Raw genomic sequence first — 21,189 nt, 5'->3', positions numbered from 1 at the left:
AATCAAAGTCATCGTTTGGTCCATAAAATGTTGATCAGTGTTTTTCAAACCTGGAAACAATGATGTTTCTCAAATGTCTTGTTTTGAGAAACATATGGAGCAAAGAAACCAGAAAATATTCACATCTAAGAGTGTGAAACAATCAGAAAACCTTGTTTAATAATAAAATAAATAAAAATGATGAATAAATCATCAAAATAGTTGATGATTAATTTAGTAATCGATTAATAATCGAGTCATTGCTACAGTCTATAGTACAGTGAAGTGCCTTTAGGTAAAGGATTTAACCCTGGATCTCTGAAACATGAGTGAGGTATTGAGATACATGAAGATACAAAATGAAGTTAGTTAGTTGGTCGGTTGGTTAGTTAGTTAGTTAGTTAAAAGAATGGTTGGAATATGGATCTAGAGTCATTCTGGTGGAAGGAAGCAACAGTTTTGGCAACAGAAGTTACACAGTGGAGCTTTAAAGGTGCATTTAACAGGTAAACGGTTGGTTAAAAATAGCCGAGGCAACATTTTGTTTCATGAAACAGTCGAAGAGTAAAGGAAAAGTTATAAAAAAAGAATGTAAGGATATTAAAAATGAATACAGATAAGATGAATCAATTAGTAAATAAAATAAATTAGAATACATTACTCTAGTGGAAGTTGCTCATTCTTAAAAGCTATGGCAAAAACAAATTTTAGACTTTTTCTTAGCAGTGTAGGCATGTTATTGCAGCATCAATAGTACCTGCATGCAGAGCATAGGTGTAGTACCACAGTATATATATACTGTAGTATAGTATTCTCCCATCATGCAGCAGTCAGAATCAAAATAATGGCAGGAATGTTGTTCGGAAGCAGCTGCACTCTTCAAATCCAACGATGTAAATAAAGAGGAGAGACGAGGAATCCAACGCCATCACATCAGGTACAGAATCCAACGCTTACTAACTTCAATATCTTGTTTATTTTGATTGTTTACATGCCGGTATTGTGATGTGTAAGAGTTTTCCGGAGTAGGATGAGAGATAGTTTATCAGAAAGTGTGTAAAGACTGAGCTCTCTCAGTAACACCAGTGTTCAAATACAGAAATACAGTAAACAGGTCGAGCAAAGTCAGCTACAGACTTTATTCACAATAAGATCATTCACTCTCTCATCCTCCTCCTCTTCTTCCTCACATATACTTCATGTTGTTATAGTGACATTAGATTAAGATGGAGCGAGAGATGAGGTGACTAACTATTATTATTACCCGTAGCTTTGCGGTCATTTTTCAGGGGGTTAACGTGCGTAAAAACACCCTGAAACTCAGCGTGGAGGTCAGGTCTGGCATTGTTCCCGGACACGGGCTCTGTAGCGCCCCCTGAGGCAAAAGAAGATGTTTCAGACCGAGACTAACAAAAAAGTTGACCCTAACCATGGCCTCAACTCAACAGGAAGTCGTCCATTTTGAATTTTGGCGTCCATTTTGGCGATTTGCACCTTGCGTAAATGAGCGCATTCGTCCGAGCGCGTTTGTCGTGCGTCGATCGTACCAGACGCATCAAAAGTTGTCGAAATGTTTTGCGGATTCAAAAGGGGGTGGCCACAGCAGCCATCTGCGTTTTTCTAAATGTCCACCATTCGCCACCAAACAGGAAGTGCCCTATAACTTCGCCATACGATCACCGATCGGCTCCAAACTTTTTACGCGACACAAGACGCCAACCCCGAACACGTCTAAGGACACAAACTTGACCCAACAGGAAGTCGGCCGTTTTAAATTTAGCTGTCATTTTGCCACAAAACAGGAAGTGCCCTATAACTTTGCCGTACATCGAAAAACATCATACGTGACAGAACTGAGCACATCTATGTTTTTATCACTATTCCATAGCTTTTTGCTCGTTTTGGAGCCGATTATCAAACAAAAGTGAAGCCTTTGAGTGAAGGAAGAAGTGCAGCACTCCCCGACTCGTGTTGGGACGCCTCATGGGGCCCTACATAACTACTAATGTGTTTTGTTTAATTTTCTACGCACTCTGACCACATATGTTGTTGTATACAGTAGAGGAGTATTTGGGATTTTACCACCAGAGGAAGCTCGTGTACGTACAACAGTTTGAGAAACGAGGCTCGAAGCTCTTTAAAGTGACATGAAACACAAGAGTCTGAGTGACTGCTGATATTTTAATGTAGCAGAGCATAGTCCAAGATCATGTAGATGCTGTAGGACAGACAGACGCCTTCATACCCACACACACTCACTCACTGACTGTCCGTGGACCCACAAAGATGAGAACAGTCACATTACAACCAGGCCAACAACAGTAAGCTTCAGAAAACAGTCATTGTAGTGGACATGCAGAATGATGATAGTGAAAGATAAGACATGCTCCTCACTCATCACTCTGTTCTCATTTGTTTGATTTGACCTCCGTTTGCATAATTTGCAAAAAGATGGAGCTGAGGATACAAACCACAGTTTGAATGTGACGTGGAGGCATTTTTTAAAAACAGTTTAGAGCCAAATGGAATTGTTGCGTCATGTGTGTTCGTCACGTCGTTGTTAGTTTGCACCAATTGTTCATTTTTGAATTTTAAGACATTTATGTTCCAGATGTTTCTGGTTCTGCACAGACCATGTTTAAAAAAACAAATGGACTTCCAGTTTGAAAGGTGGGTCTAACATGGAGGTGACAGTTTACTGAATGACCACCAGGGGGTGACACCGCTAGTTATATATATATATATAAAATTAAAAAAACTAAGGGAAAGTGAGTCTGCTTCTTTGATTTATCGTGTCAGTTAATGATTTTCCTGATGAAATAATGATTACAATCACTAATTTCAGGTCTTCTCCAACAGAACATGATGTCCATTTTGTAAATTCTGTTCTTATTTAGAGGGAAATAAATAATAAAGCACATAGGACTGGACACCAGCGTGATTGACAGCTGATATCGTCCAGTAGGCGCCTGGTTACAGGCGTGTGACTGTTTCAATGATTCAAACATTGACATATTTGTTTTCAAAGTACTTTTTTTCCATGTTGCTAATAGTTATTTACCTCAGACTCAGACCATTCGCACTGATAATCCAGTTTACCATTAAAGCTACAGTCGGTGAGATACCTCCGTTTGTGCCATAAATCTTTTCCATTATCCTTCAACACTTCATCCAATCAGGAGCCAGAGAAGAGCTCAGTGCTCCCCCCTCCTCTTATTCAGAATTGAATCTAAACTTCATTAGAATTTAGATTCAATCAAATCAGAGGATTGTACAATTTGCCCGTCTCTTAAAGCAGTCGACCGTCTTCACGGCAGACGTTTGGACGTGTCGTAGGTGCGTGTGATCACATTAACGATGGCTGACGTCCTCAGTATCATAGTTACTGTGCTTAAAAACAGCCTCAAAAATGTCTGCTGAGAAGACGGCGTTAAGAAATGACCAGAAGAGAGAAAGTCGCCACATGGTCATGGCGTGACGTTAAAAGACATGCATATATTACGGTACGATAGGTTTCGTTTGTACATTTTGTTGACGCAGGTAAAGAAATGTGGGTGAACGTAAACAGCCTCAGCTCAGAGTGTCTGCCGTTGGTAAACCGTTTAATGTAATCTCATAACAACGCCTGCACGACCTGAACTGACAAGAAATTAACCAAAAGAAACCTTCTCGTCAAACAGAAGATGGTGTAAAAACAGTAGTGTGGGTATAACGTTGATTTAGTGACCTAAACACGCAGGGCTCCTGTAGGCTGATGCATGTGAAACAAAAAACAATAAAAGAGTGAACAGATTCTTATTTGACAGTTTTAGTTTCAATTTCCTCCCCCACACACACAGACTGACAGACCCCATCCACATCATGTCAGACACAAACAGAGGGCAGCATATTCAGTGCATCTCTGCCAGTTTCATTCTTGGACGTATGTACGTACATGAGGCTTTACAGAAGTACACGCAAGCAGTTACACACACACACACACACGGGAGAATGTGCTTCCATACCATCCACCTACAGCATGAACAAACTCAGAGAATGCAACGGGTTTTTTTTGATTACTTTTTTCTTTTCTTTTTTTTTTTCTCAGCTTTACTGTAACGCATCCATCTGCACAAGAACACAGACGTACTCACACACAAGCACACGCTCTCGTTGCAAACCCTTCGCCCCGCCCCCCTTTTCCCCTAATGTTCACAAAGCGCGTCTAAAATCAAATTACAGGTCTCCCCCCCCTCCCCCCCCCCTAAACAAACCCCACACATTCCATTGGAATTTCACGTGGATCCTTTAGAATTATTCCACACATTTTCACCCACCCCGACCTCTGGTAATACATGTCTGACCTTCCTGCGCACAGCCTCCATTTTGTGTACGTTAAGCATGATACCCCACCATAACCGACCCACCCCGTTTGCCCCGCTTCCCTTCCTGTCTCGTCACCGCCACGCCCGCCTCCCCCACCCGCCGCCGCCGCCGCGCTGGCTCCCCCCTCTCCTCATCTCCAGTTGGGTTGAGCTGAGGTTGGTAGCTGTACAGTAAAATTTGTGGGGGTGCAGTCTTTATATGCTGAGCCGAGGAGGGGAGGAGGAGGAGGAGGAGGAGGAGTGGGAGGGAGGAGCAGGAAGGCAGTGGAGTCTGTCTTCAGTCGTCCTCCAGTCCCTGGTTGAGGAGGAAGTTGGCTGCCAGGTTCTCGTTCTTCTCGCAGGCGAAGTAGGCCTGGATCACCAGAGCCTCGGGGAAACCCAACGCTTTTAACTGAGCAGAGAGACAACGAGACACGGTTTTAACGGATCTGCCGCTCGTATTCATTTGAATGCAGATTCCTTCTGATATGGAGCTGAAATTGTCATCTGGACATAGATTTAACTTAAACATATCCAATGTGGACGTAGCCTGAGACTTTGTTTACTACTCACCCTTTCGATGGCTTCCTTCTCCTGAGGCGTGACCTGAATGTAGTTGACAGGTGCTCCCTCGTCCCCTGCTGCCCCGATATCTCCCACCTCTGGTGCATCTCCCCCCTCCCCCACAGGCTCGTTCAACATCTGGATAAAGAGCTCCTGATGTTGACTGATTTGCTGGAGAAGAAAAAAGGTTTCAGTAAATGACTATGATGACTAGGTCTATTTTTATGACTTTTAAAATGTTTAAAAGTCTTGTGTAAAACATAGCAGCTGGAAAGACGTATATGTGTGTGAGTGTTACCTGTAGAAGTTGGGGGTTCTCCCTGCCTAGTTGCTGGAGAAGCGCAGGTAGCAGAGAAGGACTCTGCTGGATGGCTTGTCTCATGTGCAGAAACTGGGGCTGGGTCCTCAGGAATGCTAGTGGGTTATCTCCTGCTGACATCCAAATTCAACAAACATGAGCAACATGGAATAAAGAAGTTTAAGTGTGTCATATATGGAGTTATGTAGTTTGTACCCAGTCTATGTGCTGTGACCTATTTGTATGCGTTTTAAATTGCGTCTAAAATGTTAATTGTTCATGAAGGTGAATTCTCACGGAGGCAGCGAAATATACGAGCAAAAAAAACAAAACAAACCCTAATATGCTCCCACTACTAACATGCAATTGTTAATTCAGACACATGACGTTTAACTACAGATATTTTTTTAATTTAATTGAGCTGCATGTCTCACCCTCTGCTAGAGATGGGGAGTCTGTAGATCCAGATGTGGGGACCTGTGCAGGTGGATTACTCTCCTGGACTGGGCTGCTGGGAATACTCTGAAAAAGACAAAATTACAACACGTCAAATTCCTCAAAACTTACACATTTAATCCCCTCCAGGTGTGGTCCATCACTGTAGACACCATAAATGCTTCCCTTTTCTTAAACTATACACAGTTAATGTGGCGCACTTAGTCAAAAGGGACAGAAGCAAATGCAGCTGTGTGTGTGTGTGTGTTACGTACAGTGAGCAGATACTCTACAGCTCTGTGGGGGTTGTTGAAACTGGCCCTTAACGCGGCCACCACTCGCTCCCTTTCGTAGCCCATAGACATGATCTCTGTCAGCATTACCTCGTACTCGGCCCCAGTCACTGAGAACACAAAGATGACCAAGTTACTCATTTGCAAAATGACATCTTAAATATCGTTGTCGTCATCAATTCTTCATCACGGTACATTAAAAAAAAAAAAAAACACACATCATATATCAAAAATCAGCAAAATGTAGGATTGATTCAAACGATGACAAAAAAAAGGTAAACGCTAAATTGCTGAGTGGAACCAGCTGAATGTCACAGTACATCAGCATTAAGGGGTTTATTCATGAAAAGAACAGGTTCATACAAATAACGATTCAATGTTGTATAATAAAAGTGATATGTATACGGTTTTTAACTTAAATATAGCTACGTCATCAGGCTCAGTCCACGTTAGGACAAGGCCTTACCTTTCAAGTTCAAGTGAAGGAGAATTAAGTGTCTGAAAAGAACTTTTCAGCAGAGCATTTCCTTAATGATTTAAGGAGCACTTAACTTTCCAGGTCATTTTGCAGGATTCAAGCAAAATGATCAAAAAATATATAAATATATATATTATAAAAATAGAAAAAATAAATATAAAAATGAACCCATGATGCCAATAACTAATAGACAACTATATACACTGTGGACATAGTCAGAATATGTACATTCTTAAGTGGAACAAATGGGAATTCCCCTCACTCTTGGTTGCACCACAATAAGGGATGGCTAACGCTCGTCACCGCCTAAATATAGAACTGCAGCCTGTGAAGTCACTGTCTCATAGCAGTAACACTTTCTGGCACAGTAAGTTTAACCTTGAAAATGCACTACTTTGGTATTAATACAGTAATTAAACTGCCAATCATCTGGAATCACACACTCCTTGTTTAACAACAGCGAGGAACGGCCAAACTACAGCACTGGGAGATTATTTGAGGAGCACAGGCTCCAATTGCTTGTGTATGATGTAAGTCTGGCAGAGACCCATCCATTACTTACCCAGTGCTGAGGAGGCATCCAAGCCCTGGCTCCCACCACTGGAGCTGTAAAACATAGAAGATGAAGAAGAAACATTTAATACAATCTACACCAGATTTCTGTCACTCCACGTGGATCAGCAAAGCAGACAAAATCTACATCTCCACACAACCAATTATTGTATACATGCAATAATTCACAACTGAATGATTCTGTACAATTTTAAGTTTAACAGATGTGTGTTTACATTTGCTTACACATTAAACTACATTATGACTGCCACCACTAAACACTTCCTTCTACCTGGCTGGTTGTTGTGGTTCTGTGGCTGCAGCGCTCGGCTCCTCTTTGACCTCCTCCGGGGGGATCGGGACAGCTGCTGGGGTTGGGGCAGGGGCTGGGGTCGGGGTTGTGGCTGGAACAGCTGTCGACGTGGAGCCAGAGTCCTGTACAGGGGGCTTGGGTCCGTCTGGGACTGAGGTTGAAGCAGCAGCTGCAGGCTTAGGCTTTAGCCAATTGAAAAGAAGATGCTGTCAGACAGGCAACTTCATAGAGAGACTGCTCAACATTATGATTAGTAACATAAAGACAGAAAGTATGCAGAGAGCACAGACTTCAATCAAGGCCACTCAGTGTCCCACAGTGTCAGAAACAATGAGACCCAAATACAAGCAAAATTAAAACAATTAATTGGGCTATAACCTACATCCCCAAAAACCATAAACCTCCTTGGTGGAGATCATTATATGTGGCCCAATTATTGAAAACAGACAAGAAAGGATATCAAACCCTCCCCAAAAAAGCTAATTAAAGTCACTATTATCAGCAACAATTACAACAAGATCTCACCTTGGACACCATCACTACAACAAAGTTCTTCTCATCAATTTTGTAGTCTTTAATGGGCGTGTCATCCTGCAGGATTTTACCAGCGTAAATCAGCTTCTGCCCAGACACGGGAAAGTTGTCTTTGCCTCTTTCTGTTTCTATCTTCTCTTTCAAGGCCTTCACCTGGTGATGAAGAGAGGAATCATATTTGATATGCATGGATTTGTGGGAATTGATCCCACAACTTTAATACATGGGCCAGCGAATAAAAAAGGGTCTTTATTTAATGATTATTTTCACAATTAATCAAGCACTTGTTTCGTCCATAACATGTCAGAAAATGTTGGCGCTTTGCAGACTTGAAAATGAGGATGTTCTCAAATTACTCTTTGTCCACAAACCAAAATGATTCAATTTGAATGATTTATTTGTGGATGGAGCAAAGAAAGCAGAAAATATTCACATTTAAGGGGCTGAAACATCACAAAGGCTGTTTTAATTGTTGGAAAAACACTAAAGCCGACTAATTATTATTATTAGTTGGCAAGTAATTATTATCGAAAAAGTTGACAATTAATTTAGTAATTGACTAATAATTGATTAATCGTTGCAGCCCAAGAATAAATTAAACTGTGGACAGACCTTTGACAATCATTTTGTTAGAATAGTAACCCTGAGCAGCAATAAACATTAGCTCATAGGGTATTACATAGCATGACAGTGCTAACTATGACTGTACATTAATGATAATAAAATATTTCCTCTTAGCATTTATCAATGTGACAACTACTTAAGCAGCACAATATAATATTCACTTTATATTTGCCTTCGCTACCTACATTGGCAAAGATGTGGCCATGCTAACAAAACTTGAGCAGCTTCTTGCTGCGCCCCCTGTAATGCTAATGATATTTGACACAGGCGTTAGCATTAGCATTAGCATAAAAGGCAGCTTGTGCTCAACAACCACAACCACGTCCACACGCGAGATGCTACCGAGGAGCAGCAGCGACAAGGTAACCGCGTTTCTAACTTAAAACAAAAATAAATGAACCGGAAATACGTTTGTAGCTGTGACTTTGTCAACAGGCAGCTAAGCTAAGCTACCCCACTAGCCTCTGCTAGTAAGTGAGCTTTCGCGTCATATTGTGCCTCTCTTCCATGTGGCTAACTCGCGTGAAATTCGCACGGTTACTAAGACACATTTGTCCAAAACTACTATAAATGATGTTTTGATTAGTGTTGTCACGTTGCGCTGCTGGGTCTGTGTCAGAGAAGTTAAAACACGGGTCGCGCGGCTCGTACTGTTAGCTTTAGTTAGCCAGTTAGCTGCTAGCCACTCACCGTTTGTTCGGGGTCTATTTCAATTTGAATGGTGTGCTGCTGCAGAGTCTTCAGTGTGATCTGCATGGCGGCGGCGGCTGACGCGGGGTCAGATGTGCTTCCAGGGAGAAGAAGAGCTGCTCGCTGAGCCGTTAATTTGTCTGCAAAGCTGGCGATTCGGGTACGTTAGCAACTAGCCGAGAAATGTGTGTATCCATGAGCACTCAGCAAATCGCCATCTTTGGTGACAAGTTGCTGTTGCGGCGAGAGAAGCTCCGCTGGTTGCTGCGACGAGATCTCGTGATGTGCGACGAGACTATAGCGAGGAGAACTTTTGTGAAGGCCCCGCTGTTGAATTCGGAATTTTTGGTTTGATACGCAATGTTATTTGATGACCCTCAAAGACACTAAAGATCAAAGAGCATGACAGTGGCCGTGGGACGTAAGCAAACCGTCGACTTTGGAATCCTGCTGAGTCAAGCTCCATCTGTTTTCAATGTAAAACAAACTGTTCTGATATAGATAGAGAGAGGGAATATGGAGGACTATGTAGCAGTGCCGTGCACAGGCGTTTGGAGGGGCAGGGGCGAAAATTAAAAGGGCACCTACTGTAAAGATGCCACTTAGTAAACTTATGGCAGTCATGTCCAAATGTTTGAACTGGAGCCACGTGGGCCTTAATACAGTACTGAAATATTCTTCTCAAGTAAAAGTACTGCTATTTTGACAACATTTTACCAAAGTACAAATAAAGGTATGGTTCTAAAATGTACTCAAGTTAAAGTAAAAAAAGTAAATTTACTTCGAGTAAAAGTTACTGAGTTACTTTTTTGTGCACTGCTGGGTAGTGTAGGAGTTTTCTAACAGAAATCAGCATGATGGATGCAAGCTGCAGTTGAACCCTGTAGAAGAAGAAAAGGTCACCTTTTTCTTTCTTTCTTTCTTTCTTTCTTTCTTTTACAGTAAAATGTATCAAACAGCAGAAGTTGACCATTTTATTCGACCATTGTTTGAATATTCTAGTCCCTAACCCTAACCCCCTAAGTCAATGAAGAACAGTTTTGAACTTAAATATTTAGAGATGACTTTGTGGATATGGCCCAGTGGCTTAGATCATTTCATGATAGATAATTACATTTCTGAGTGAAATCAGATTCTGTTCCACACACAAACTTGTCTGGCCACAAGGGGGAGATGATGAGCCAGTTGATGTCCATCATGGACAAACTAAACATCTTTTAATTGTTGCTGCTAACTGAGGACAACATAGGTTCTCCAACAATCTTAGGAGGGTGAGGTGAGGGATATTCAGCTGCAACATCACCAGTAAATGTTACAAAATGTAATTTCTGCAGGACAGCTGTGATTTTTTAACACAGTCATTTTAACAAAGCTTGTCAAGAAAACCTATTAAAGTGTTTGGTTATTGAAGTAAATACATATGTAAGTATAATAAGATCTCGCTCTGTCACACTATTTTTTAATTAATAGGAAAAATAGTAATAGAAATAATAAAAAGGCTTGTTACTGCAGTCCTTCCTAAAAAAAGAATTTCAATGTGATATTGGACAGATTGATAATAACATGTTGTGACCATTTCAAGGTCATTTCAAAGTGACATGAGGTCACAAATGTAACCTGGATGATGAGTAATTTCAGCACCTGATCTAAACCAGGATGAGTCACTGCACACAAAGTCATGGCCGGCTGCCTGAAATGTTACCAAACCAGGATGAGTCACCATTACACGACAGGTATCCACTTACAGGTTATCAAGGCATAACAAAACATCTGATGTCATGTTGTATTACTGACGCTAACTCTCCTGTGGCTGTTGATACAATCCTGCTCTGTGTAAACTCTTAACAACCTGCGTGTAGATGACAGGACATGAGATGACTCGTAATATGGTCCTTAAAGAGGAAAATAATAAAGAGTTGGGTGTTTAGACAGTGGAAACACTACAGTGGTTTTACTCTGGCTGCTCCAGTTTGCTCTCTCTGAATTAGTATATTGTTCCATTATTATTCCATATATCACAAACTACCTAAAAATATGGGGAAACGTATAGATCTTATACAAATTCAGATTTTACCTTTAAAAAAAAAAAAAAAAAGATAACGCTCATCTATTTTTATTTAATGAATGATTTAAAACAATTTTGTGATTTAATTGATTAAGATGACACATACAGTACCAGCGGGCTGAGGAACAGCTTCTGTCCCAGATTGACATATAAGATGTCTTGTACTACTCGGCGAATATTTCTTTATTCTGACCTCATTTACACTTTTTAAAGTAAATATGTTGCTGCTGTGTTTTTGTTGACTTTCTTCACATCACTTTTTGTAAGAAAAGGAAAAATAGCCACAAGAAACATCAAATAAAGGTGATTCGGATCATAAATTGTATCAAATCCATATTAATTGTTACCACATGAGCTTAAATGGTTGTTGAGGCGAGAATTAGTGCACGGAGTAAATGTGTGTCAATAAAAGGGCTTGTTCTGTGGATGTGTAACAACGTTGTTATTGAGAGATAAATAACTTACTTGAGAATTGGTCTGTTGAAAATGGAGACAGGAGATTGTAAGAATGTAGTGATTTGTAGGAATGTAGTGATTTCTAATTCTTTAATGGTCCTGTGTGTGGAGGAGTTAGTTAGAATGATGATTGTGATAAGGGTAGGTGTTCACAAGCTCAGCTTCAGCCTACACCTTTCAGCTCATTTGTTGTGTTTTGTTGCTTTTTTGTTTTACTGGAAATATGGATTTCAATCATGCTACATTTAAGAAGACCAGAAACTAGTGTTGTACATCATGAAACCGTCAGGAGAATATACATCAAGTAGTGGGATCTAAAAGAACAAACATATCTTTCTACACCACTCTCTAGAGGAACAAATAACATTATGTACAGTATTATATATTATCAGTATGCTCTATCACATGTATGGAATGCCCCTTTTTCCATTTTATTTATTTAACTTTATTTTAAATCCATTTGAGGGAATGATGAGGACAGGTGAACGATGAGGACAGGTGAACGATGAGAGCAGGTGAGTGATGAAGACAGGTGAATTGGCATTAATTAAAGTCCCTGAGTGGGCGACATTTGTGACCTTTGACCCATTTTGACTGATATATTATGTGTTCACATATTGCATTTGTCAGCACTTTAATTTGTAAAGTTTTGCCTTTAATTAAAAACTATTCATGTGAGATTTGTGTTCCCTTGTCCTTTTTGCACGACACAAGAAAGAACCTGGTTAAAAAAGTAACTTTTTAAACTTTTAACTTGTACATTTTTAGATCAGTACTTGTACGTAAGTAAAATGTGATCAAAATAGTGGTACTTTTACTTGAGAAAAATATTTCAGTACTCTTTCCACCTCAAAAGTAAAAACCCAGTTTTAGCCTCAGTTTCTCCACATGCAACTTGAAAGACAGAGAGTCATCAATCATAACACCTAGATATTTTTAATACATGTGAACAACCTCTATATCATTTCCCTTAAGAGGTACTTAAGCGTCTTTGAGTGTCCAAAAAAGCGCTATATAAGTATGATGTATTATTATTATTATTATTATTATTATTATCACTAGAGGTACAAATACAGTGTAATATTTCAAAAGAGTTACTGCTTCAACGCTTTATTTTGGCAGTTTCCTAATGTGGTCAGCAGGGGGCAGAGTTTGACAACTCAGACACAGGCAGCACTGCAGCAAACAACTCAACAGAATGGATGGAAAAGCAGGATTCTTGTTTTAAAAAACAAATCTATATAACGCATAACCAATATGTTATGTGTTCTTTTTTTGAGGAGCCGATGATTCATGTGTCGATTGTGATTTGATTGTTTGACACTGGCTCTGGCTGCACATGATGGTTTTACATCATAGGCGTAAGGATGGAGGGTGAATGAGTTCACTCACCAAACTTATGCAACTGTTGAGAGACAGGGGATACGAGAATAGCTCTGGCTGCTCACACGCTGAGCGTATATACTACGTCAAAGCTGAAAGATCAGTAATCATTACAATGTATACTATTCACTAATAGGAGCATAGGACTTACTGTGTAGATGTAGAAACACAAGAATCTCATTATATTCCCTTATTGCAAAAGACTAGGGCTGAGACTTTAGAATGACTAAATTAATTTAATTAACTGTTGGTTCGAGGGTTTTTCATTATGAAACAAAGTGTTCAGATTTTTCAGCTTCTTAAATGTGAATATTTTCTGGTTTCTTTGCTCCACAAAACAAAGAAATCAATAAAACTGAAACATTTTGGTTGACATTTGAGAACGTCATCATTTCCAGGTTTGAGAAACAACCATTTTATGCACCAAAAGAAAGAATATTGGACAGAATAATCGACCGATGAATTTGTTATGAAACTAATCGATTGTTACAGCCCCACTAAAGACAGTCATAGAATACTAGATTACAGTGAAATACAAATAATGTACAAAACTATCCAGAGATTGTTTAAAATGAGGGTCAGTCTTTCTCAGTCTGTGGAAGATCCATATTTGGATATAAAACAACAATAATGTTAAAAATCAGGGGTGTCTGGGGAATTTAAACTTGCAGTATACTAATAAAAATGTAATTTAATGGAAATATGTTAAAAAAAGTGCTGACACAAGCTATTATAGTTTTTTGTTGTTGCCTTAACTATGTTTTTGTATGATTTAGAGTAAGAGATGTCGTCGTAAATGAACGTTAGCTTTTATTGTGGATTAGAAATGATGCTTACTACTGCAGGGATTACAGAGATAGTGTCAGATCTGTGTACGATGAGCACGGTGGCAGCTGCAGTGTCAGCATGGCAACAATCACAACAATAACAGACTACCTGTGTGATTTCATTCATTTTATCCTTTTCTTTGTTCTCTTCCACATCACCTAATCACGTACACACACACACACACATGCAATGCACTGGCTGTGACCACCTCGTAAAACTCCCAGCAAGCATTGCGGCATAAATATTTGATTAAATTACCCCTGACCTATCACTCAGTGGCAAGTTTGCCAGGGTCTTCCCACCTCTCCTTTCTCTCTCTCTCACTCACACACCTTCTTCAATCCGTCTACCTGACACAGTCTTTTCTTTTGTGGATCATTTTAATTTGGGAACTGGGCTGAAATGTAGGAGGAACCATGTAGGAGGAGAGTTATGGCAAGGAAGTGAAAGGAAAGTTGATTTGCGGGAGGAGAGGAGAGGAGAGGAGAGGAGAGGAGAGAGGACAGAATGCTGATGGGAGATTGTCAGAAAGTGGACGTGGGATGAAGGAGAAGAAAAAGGGAGAGACTGGAGGGAAAATAGCAGTGTGTGTGCCCTAAATGTGTATTCATCTGGGTTAATTCTCAAGGACAGAACTATTAAAGTTTTACAACAAACCACCATGTTTTATTGAGACATGCTGCATTTGTGGGCATATGGCTCAACACAGACCTATTTAAAATGTCTTTGTTGTGTGTGTGTGTGTGTGTGTGTTTTCCTCAGGCGTCTTTTTGGCTCAGGCAAAAAGACCGTCTTTTCTGAGAAGCCATGTTGTGACCTTCGTGTATCCATCCATGCATTATGTAGGAAGATAAACGCGACATGTTGCAGTTATGGAACAGATCGTTGAATATGCCCAATAACGGACTTCTGTTTGACTTCATGTCATTTCTCCCACTCGGCGTCTCTCAATCGAAACAATAAGAAAACACCTAGTTTCATCCGTGGACATCGCGAGGTGCAGCACAGTATGTGTATATATCACAACTCCACATTATGATAAACTGCTGACACACACACACACACACACATATAAATGCATACTCGTAAAAACAAAGAGTATGTGTTTAAATTTAGTTGTAACTGGGTTGTTGGCAGAGGAACCACCGACTGCAGGGCCAATCCTCCTCCTCCTCGTCCTCCTCCTCCTCCTCCTCCTCCTCCCTGTTCTGTCTTTGTCCTCTGAGAAAAATCATTCTATTTCTCTGTAGGAACACCCCCACAGTAATGTATCATCTGCATATCTGTGTGTGTGTGTGTGTGTAAACTATAGGGAGTGAAGACATTTTGGTTGGTCCTCACAACGTTAAAGGGCTTTTTGGGGGTTAAGTCCTGGATTTAGGGTTAGGGTTAGAATTGGGTTTAGGTTAGGTTAAGGTTAGAGTTAAATAGTATCTGATTATGGTTAAGGTAAAGGATAAGGCTTTGTTTGTCTGTCCAAATTAATGGAATTGAATACAGTGTCCTAAGAAGAATAGCTGCACACACACAAACACACACATGTGTGTGTGTTTGTGTGTGTGTGTGTCACCAGTGCAATGAGTATGTCATGGATACAACCCACAAGGGTTCTCGTTAATATGAGACCATTGAGACCCATAAGGCCTACACTACACTCACACACACTGTGTAGCATGATTATAATTTATGTCTCTGGTATATTTTCATTTGTGCCTTTTTTATACATAAAAACCATCCACCTAATTATAGCCCTGACTCATTGGAACAATCTCCTCATTCGCCGAGTATAACTCTCAGCAGTGAAAGTAAATCAGCAAAAGTGCCTCTTTTTTTTTTTCTCTTTTCTTTTTTTTTAAGCTTCACTGCTGAACGCTTCCTCCCTTTGCTCCACATCTGAGATGTTTTCACGTGTAAGAAATCAACGTTTTAAATGGTTGTAAACTGACACATACCTGTGGGCGGGAATAAGAGAAGTAAGACAGCATTTTGACAGGTGTAAATACTCATAAATGGTTACATGTAGCTGTTTTCAGATTCTGTTTTCAGCTGTTTTCCATTGAGTTCAATAGGTTTCACCTCTCATCCTCTTCAGTTGTGACTAACTAGTGGGAAGAACCAGGTATTTAACCTCTGAGGCTGATCTAGATCTCAGATCTAGATCTACATCTAGATCTGAGACCTGAAGAAGCCTCTTGGATGAGAGGTGGAACGTATTCACACTCAACTCAAGAGAGTCCAGTCACCCACAGCTGACGACTGAAGAAGTTTATTGTTAAGTTTTATTCTCAGACTGAAGCTGGAAGAGTGACCTTCACCTGAACTCTGGTGAACTCTCTCTCGCTCTCTGAACTGCCGTGTGATTGGTCGATGTCTCCTGTCATAGACGAGACTAGAGGAGGTGCAGACGTAATGAAACGCTCTACCACTGAGCTCATGTGTTTGTTCATGTTACCTGGCAGTCAGCTGGTGTGAAAAGAAACAAAGTCTGTTCACCAAGTTAAATTTAGCTCGTCTATATTTGATTATTCAAGTTTCATGTAAAGCTTCCTTTGGTTACTGTTTGTTACTGATTAATCAGATAACTACAACACTGAACACTGCTGCTTTTGTCATGAATTTGCCTTCAAGACTTTGCACACACTCTGATCTTGAAGAAAAAACCTTAATTCTGTCAAATATTTTCTGTCCGCTGACTCACCTCTAACGTGCTACACAGGCTGCGTTTGAAGGTGACATTCAGGCAGCATTTGCTGGGTCTTGTCGGTTGCCGTGGCGATGACGGATGCACGGCTCCCGCGGTGACAGCTCGGAGGCCGTGCTGGGTAAACACGGATTCCCCTGAGAGCGGGACAACTGGTAATGACACCACAGAGGAAAAAACACAACACACACACACGTGACAGTGATGACACACGGGAAATTCACAGGAGACGCGGCTGCTTTGGTCATTAACAACCCCAGCATCTCCGTCTCTTTCTTCCTCCCCCTCATATTCTCACCTCCGTCTATATTTGTCCTGTCTATCCCCGACCTCATCATCAGACCTACTGTATTCGGCTTTATTCAGCCAGAACTGGGCCATAGAGCACAACCCTGTCCCAGCTCTCACACACACTCTGTGTACACATGTACCCACACTTAACACTCGCTCACACACACACACACACACACACACCAGGAGTCAACGCTAATTAGCTCTACAAACAGGTCTTGGCCTGCTCTGCGCGCGTGTGTGTGCGTGTGTGTGCGCGTCGGGGTGAGAGCGGGGCAGTGTGTTAACTAACTAGTGTGTCACGGATTTCTTTTTCTGTCCTCGTTTACGGAAATGAAGTGTGCCCCGCGAGTGACCCGTATCTCCTGACACATGAGAGGAGGAGGAGGAGAGAGGCAGAGTGTAAGCAGGAACGGAAAGATGTGGGAAAAGATATTATTTTATTTATTTATTTATTTTTTAAACAAAAAAAACATTGCATTTATATGTGGGAGACATCAAAAGGAAAGCAGGAGATGAGGGATTACAACAAAGTGAGCGAGGCTGAGACATGTGGACGGACAGGAAGGCAAGAGAAGAGAGATGAGTTATGACTAATGTTTACCAGTCAGAGTGGGACCTCTCCTTGTAAGGCCATACTCATCGCTCTGAAGCAGAAGTCAGATGGTACACGGCTCAGTGCATACAGTACGTCCTCAGGAACCACAGCTTTAATACCTTCTCCATATACAGCCTTGAACATAAAACCTGCTGTCCTCTTAACGTCTCTATTGTCTTTTATTTCCTCCATTCATCCCATTTGTCCAAAGAATATTAAAGGCCCTGGTATACTTGCCGCGTCGAATATCGCGGACCCTCGTATACTCAAGGTCCTGTAGTAACCCACTTCACCATCGGGTGGCGGTACAAGTCTGGACGCAGGGAATAGGACGCATTCCTACCAAAAATAAAAGAAGAGAACGATGCTACAGATAGCTCAGTCGGGGTGTCCGTCAGTCCGAGGGTCACCAGGTCAAGGCTCGGATGACTATCCTTAGCAACTAATTCTTCTGTTGTCGAAATGTTTTAAGTTAAAATTCAGCGTCGGATAGTTTGACAGCGGAGAAACGAGTGTCAGATAGATTTAGGAGTGTTTTAGATCACATCCATATTGGGGATTTTTGAGTCACAATAGTTTGTCATCTTTAAAAAGTGGGTCCCCATATAGAAGGTTTGGGAAACACTGGTGTACATAATAAAATAAATAGTCTCACCTAGGGCACCAAAAATGCATAGTTCCGGCCCTGCTGGTGTTGCTACCCTGAGTCAACACAGTCGGTGAGTACTCGCCTGATAGAGCAAACCAACCATTTGTGTTACAACGTGACAATGAAAGAATCTCAGGCCTGACTGGTTTTCATGACATAACCTCACATGCATCTTCAGTGACTGAGAACTTTGTGTCTGTGCAGGAGCCACATGTCACCCTAACATGCAAATTCACATCACATTCAGTGCTGTTGGAGAAAATCAGGCTAATAATAAAGACAATAACAATGATCATCTTATAAATGTGCTCTGTTTTGTATTGTTTCACAATGATGGTGAGTTACTGATGGGTACTGACGTGTTACAGTAGAGCCTCATTAGCCTCACACTGAGAGACAAGGGATAGGCTTGGAGGAAGCGTGCCACCTGCACGTATGAAAACAAAACTATTAATCATGGGATGAATTGGAAATCACCCAAAATGTGTTACATGATCATTTGGAAATCACCCAAAAATGACATACAAACAAAGCTGAGAAGTCCCAAAACAATGTAACCAATCAGAGAAAGAGGGTGTAAACCCTCCCCTTACAGGTTTTTAAAAAAGGAAAAAGGGTCAGGGATAAAGGATAAATAGTTGTTTTTCAGTGTACTTGGATGCTCTCACTGGGTGTTTTATTTGTGGATCCCCAAATAAATACCTGTTTGGCCTCAAGTCTTTGTTATTTTTCCAGAGTAAGATTTTTGACTGCTCTAATACTTAAAAAAAGACTTCAACATTTGTCCGAAGTCCACCACGACAGCACCTTTAGAGTTAGTGGCATGTGATTATTATTATGAACACAGTGAACCATCCATTTGAACCTCCTAACAAATGTACAGAGTAGGCGTGTGAGCTCACATATACTGTATTTACATACATTGTTTCCTGGTGTCTAATGAGCTGCACTGCTCCACAGCAGCAGCATCGACTTTTCACACCAGTTTGCCTGATTTGACGTCTTCAATTGAGAGACGTCATAAATCAGGACTGTCAAAAGACAAAGGGTAGTTTTTTTTCCTGCTCAAAAAGGAGCCTCGAACCATGGCTGTCCAAGTGCCACACACCAGCCATCTGGTGTAGCCTAGTTTTAGCACAAGGACACAGGACTGCGTTTGCAAAACCACACTGTTGCTCCACAAGACTTTTCTCTGCAGTGCAAAGATGATAAATAAAGTCTCAGGGAGTTCATCAGGATTATCTTGTCATAGAGGCACAAATTCTGACCTGCGTCGAACACGATTTCTTCTGAAGTTTATTTGGCAACATTTTCTGGTTCTGCAAAGATGGGGAACTCGTGTGCCGCATGGCAGTTTTGTTAGATTCTGATACTGGCCTACTGGTGTCAGATGTTTAGTATGTAAATTGTATTTTAATGAGATGTTTTGAAGTTTTGAAGTCAGTGTTGGCTTCATATCTGGTGCCTCAGCAAACACCCCTCCACCCCCTCAGCCACCATGGTCAGCTGTGCCTCTATAATCTCACCTCACAGTTGATCTGGCTGTGTGTGCTCGTGTGTGATTATTGATCTTGCATCACTGAGCTTGGATTAATGCTGGGTTAATGGACGTGGCGTCAGTGGAGCTTTGAATATTATAATATTTAACTTGAGCAGACAGCATCTACATATGGAGCTAAGAGGCTTGTGGATTTACTGGCTGCTTGTGCGTCTGTGATTATCTGGACTCACTATCGGATATTTTTTCCCATTTTTGAATAAAAACAAATAAGTAAACAAATAAAACACCTGGCTCTCACCAAATTATCTTTGCTCTCTGTTTTTGCTTCATGCAAAACGTCTAATTGGCTTAGCACAGCATGACAACTGCGAGCCCATTGGTTTTCTGTCTGATGGTTACAAATCTGCCCACCAGCACAGTGAAGCTTTGCAATTAACGTGTTTCACATCATTTGGCGAGTCTGTGTCTAAAAGCAGCGCGTACAAATGTTACTGTGCTTTTAATCGGAGTAAAAAGCCATTTCTGTTCTGAGCAGTATGAACTATTTAAATGATGCTAAATGTGAGCGTGAACCAGAGCGAGACGAGCTGGAATTCTTTGTTATTCACCTTTTCACAATTATCTTCAAATATCTAATCCGCCATGAAAACGTGGTCAAGACGATCCACTGAAATTCACACCAAGCATCAAAATAGGGAAGAAAAGATCGAAGTGACTATGAACATGGACTTAAAAAAAATATATATATTGATTGAGATAAGATAGTAGGTTTCTATACACAGTATACAAATACAGTATAGTATAGTATGTACAGAGTGTTTTTTCTAGTTTTTGTTCTCATTTTCTCTGCCTTTAAAATGACTGACTGTAAGTTTTTGAACTCCCGTGTGTCTGGACGGTCTGTTCATGCACAAATGGCGAATCAACATCTTGAATCTGGAGTGGGTTGTTGGTGCCAGATGTCTGAGTATGTCAGACACTGCTGATCTACTGGGATTTTCACGCACAACCATCTTTAGTGTTTACAGAGGGAAAAAAAGAAGAGAAAATAGGCATAAATACTGTGTTGGTGTCAGAGGTCAGAGGAGAAAGGCCATGAAGCAGATGGGCTACAGCAGCAGAAGACCACACTCACACACAGACCTGTTAAAATGATGATGGTTAGATGCTAAAACCTCCCTCACAGTGGTAGTAGAAGTCATGTTAGTTCATTTTTGTCGATCTTTATTCTCACACATTCGCGTCAAGTTCAATTTATCTATAAAGATTTTTCGACAGCAGAAGGGAGACCAAAATTCAAATACTTCTACGAAGCTGAGCAAATGATTTACAGTATTTCACTGCTGCCCGGAGCTGGCGCAGACTTGTAATAACATTTCGGTTTCTTGACAGTTCCATCTGGATAAAGCAGAGTGTTACGTGAGTGTCTAAGCTGCAGCGCTGGTGGATTAACCCTTGCTGCGATAAAGAGTGTAGACGGTAACCCCGAAGACGAGGGAATCCATTACTGCAATCAGCCGATCAGCTCAGTAATCTCCAGGACCGGGCAGGGAGAGCAACAGAAATGCACATGAATCTCACTTTATGAGGAAACCTTATTCAGAAAATTATACA

General features: G+C 40.9%; 1 protein-coding gene across 2 annotated transcripts; it reads right to left on the bottom strand.

Moving 5' to 3' along the window:
• Positions 1–3,771: 3,771 nt before the first annotated feature.
• Positions 3,772–9,520, bottom strand: rad23aa (RAD23 homolog A, nucleotide excision repair protein a). Of its 2 annotated transcripts, none has more exons than XM_058653170.1 (9): positions 9,104–9,520; positions 7,781–7,942; positions 7,235–7,437; positions 6,953–6,996; positions 5,895–6,022; positions 5,619–5,706; positions 5,185–5,318; positions 4,896–5,057; positions 3,772–4,734 (listed from the first exon to the last, which is right to left on the bottom strand). In XM_058653170.1, exons 1-9 carry the CDS (start codon positions 9,167–9,169, stop codon positions 4,621–4,623), a joined length of 1,101 nt encoding a protein of 366 aa, XP_058509153.1. In that variant the 5' UTR covers positions 9,170–9,520; the 3' UTR covers positions 3,772–4,620. The 2 variants fall into 2 exon arrangements, with proteins under 2 accessions (XP_058509153.1, XP_058509154.1); XM_058653171.1 differs by having other exon boundaries at positions 5,185–5,315; positions 9,104–9,518.
• Positions 9,521–21,189: the final 11,669 nt, after the last annotated feature.

This window comes from Solea solea, chromosome 16 (genome assembly GCF_958295425.1).
Source record: "Solea solea chromosome 16, fSolSol10.1, whole genome shotgun sequence".
Lineage (NCBI taxonomy): Eukaryota > Metazoa > Chordata > Actinopteri > Pleuronectiformes > Soleidae > Solea > Solea solea.
The sequence above is the reverse complement of the archived record's forward strand: the minus strand, read 5'-3'. Positions and strand labels throughout refer to the sequence as shown.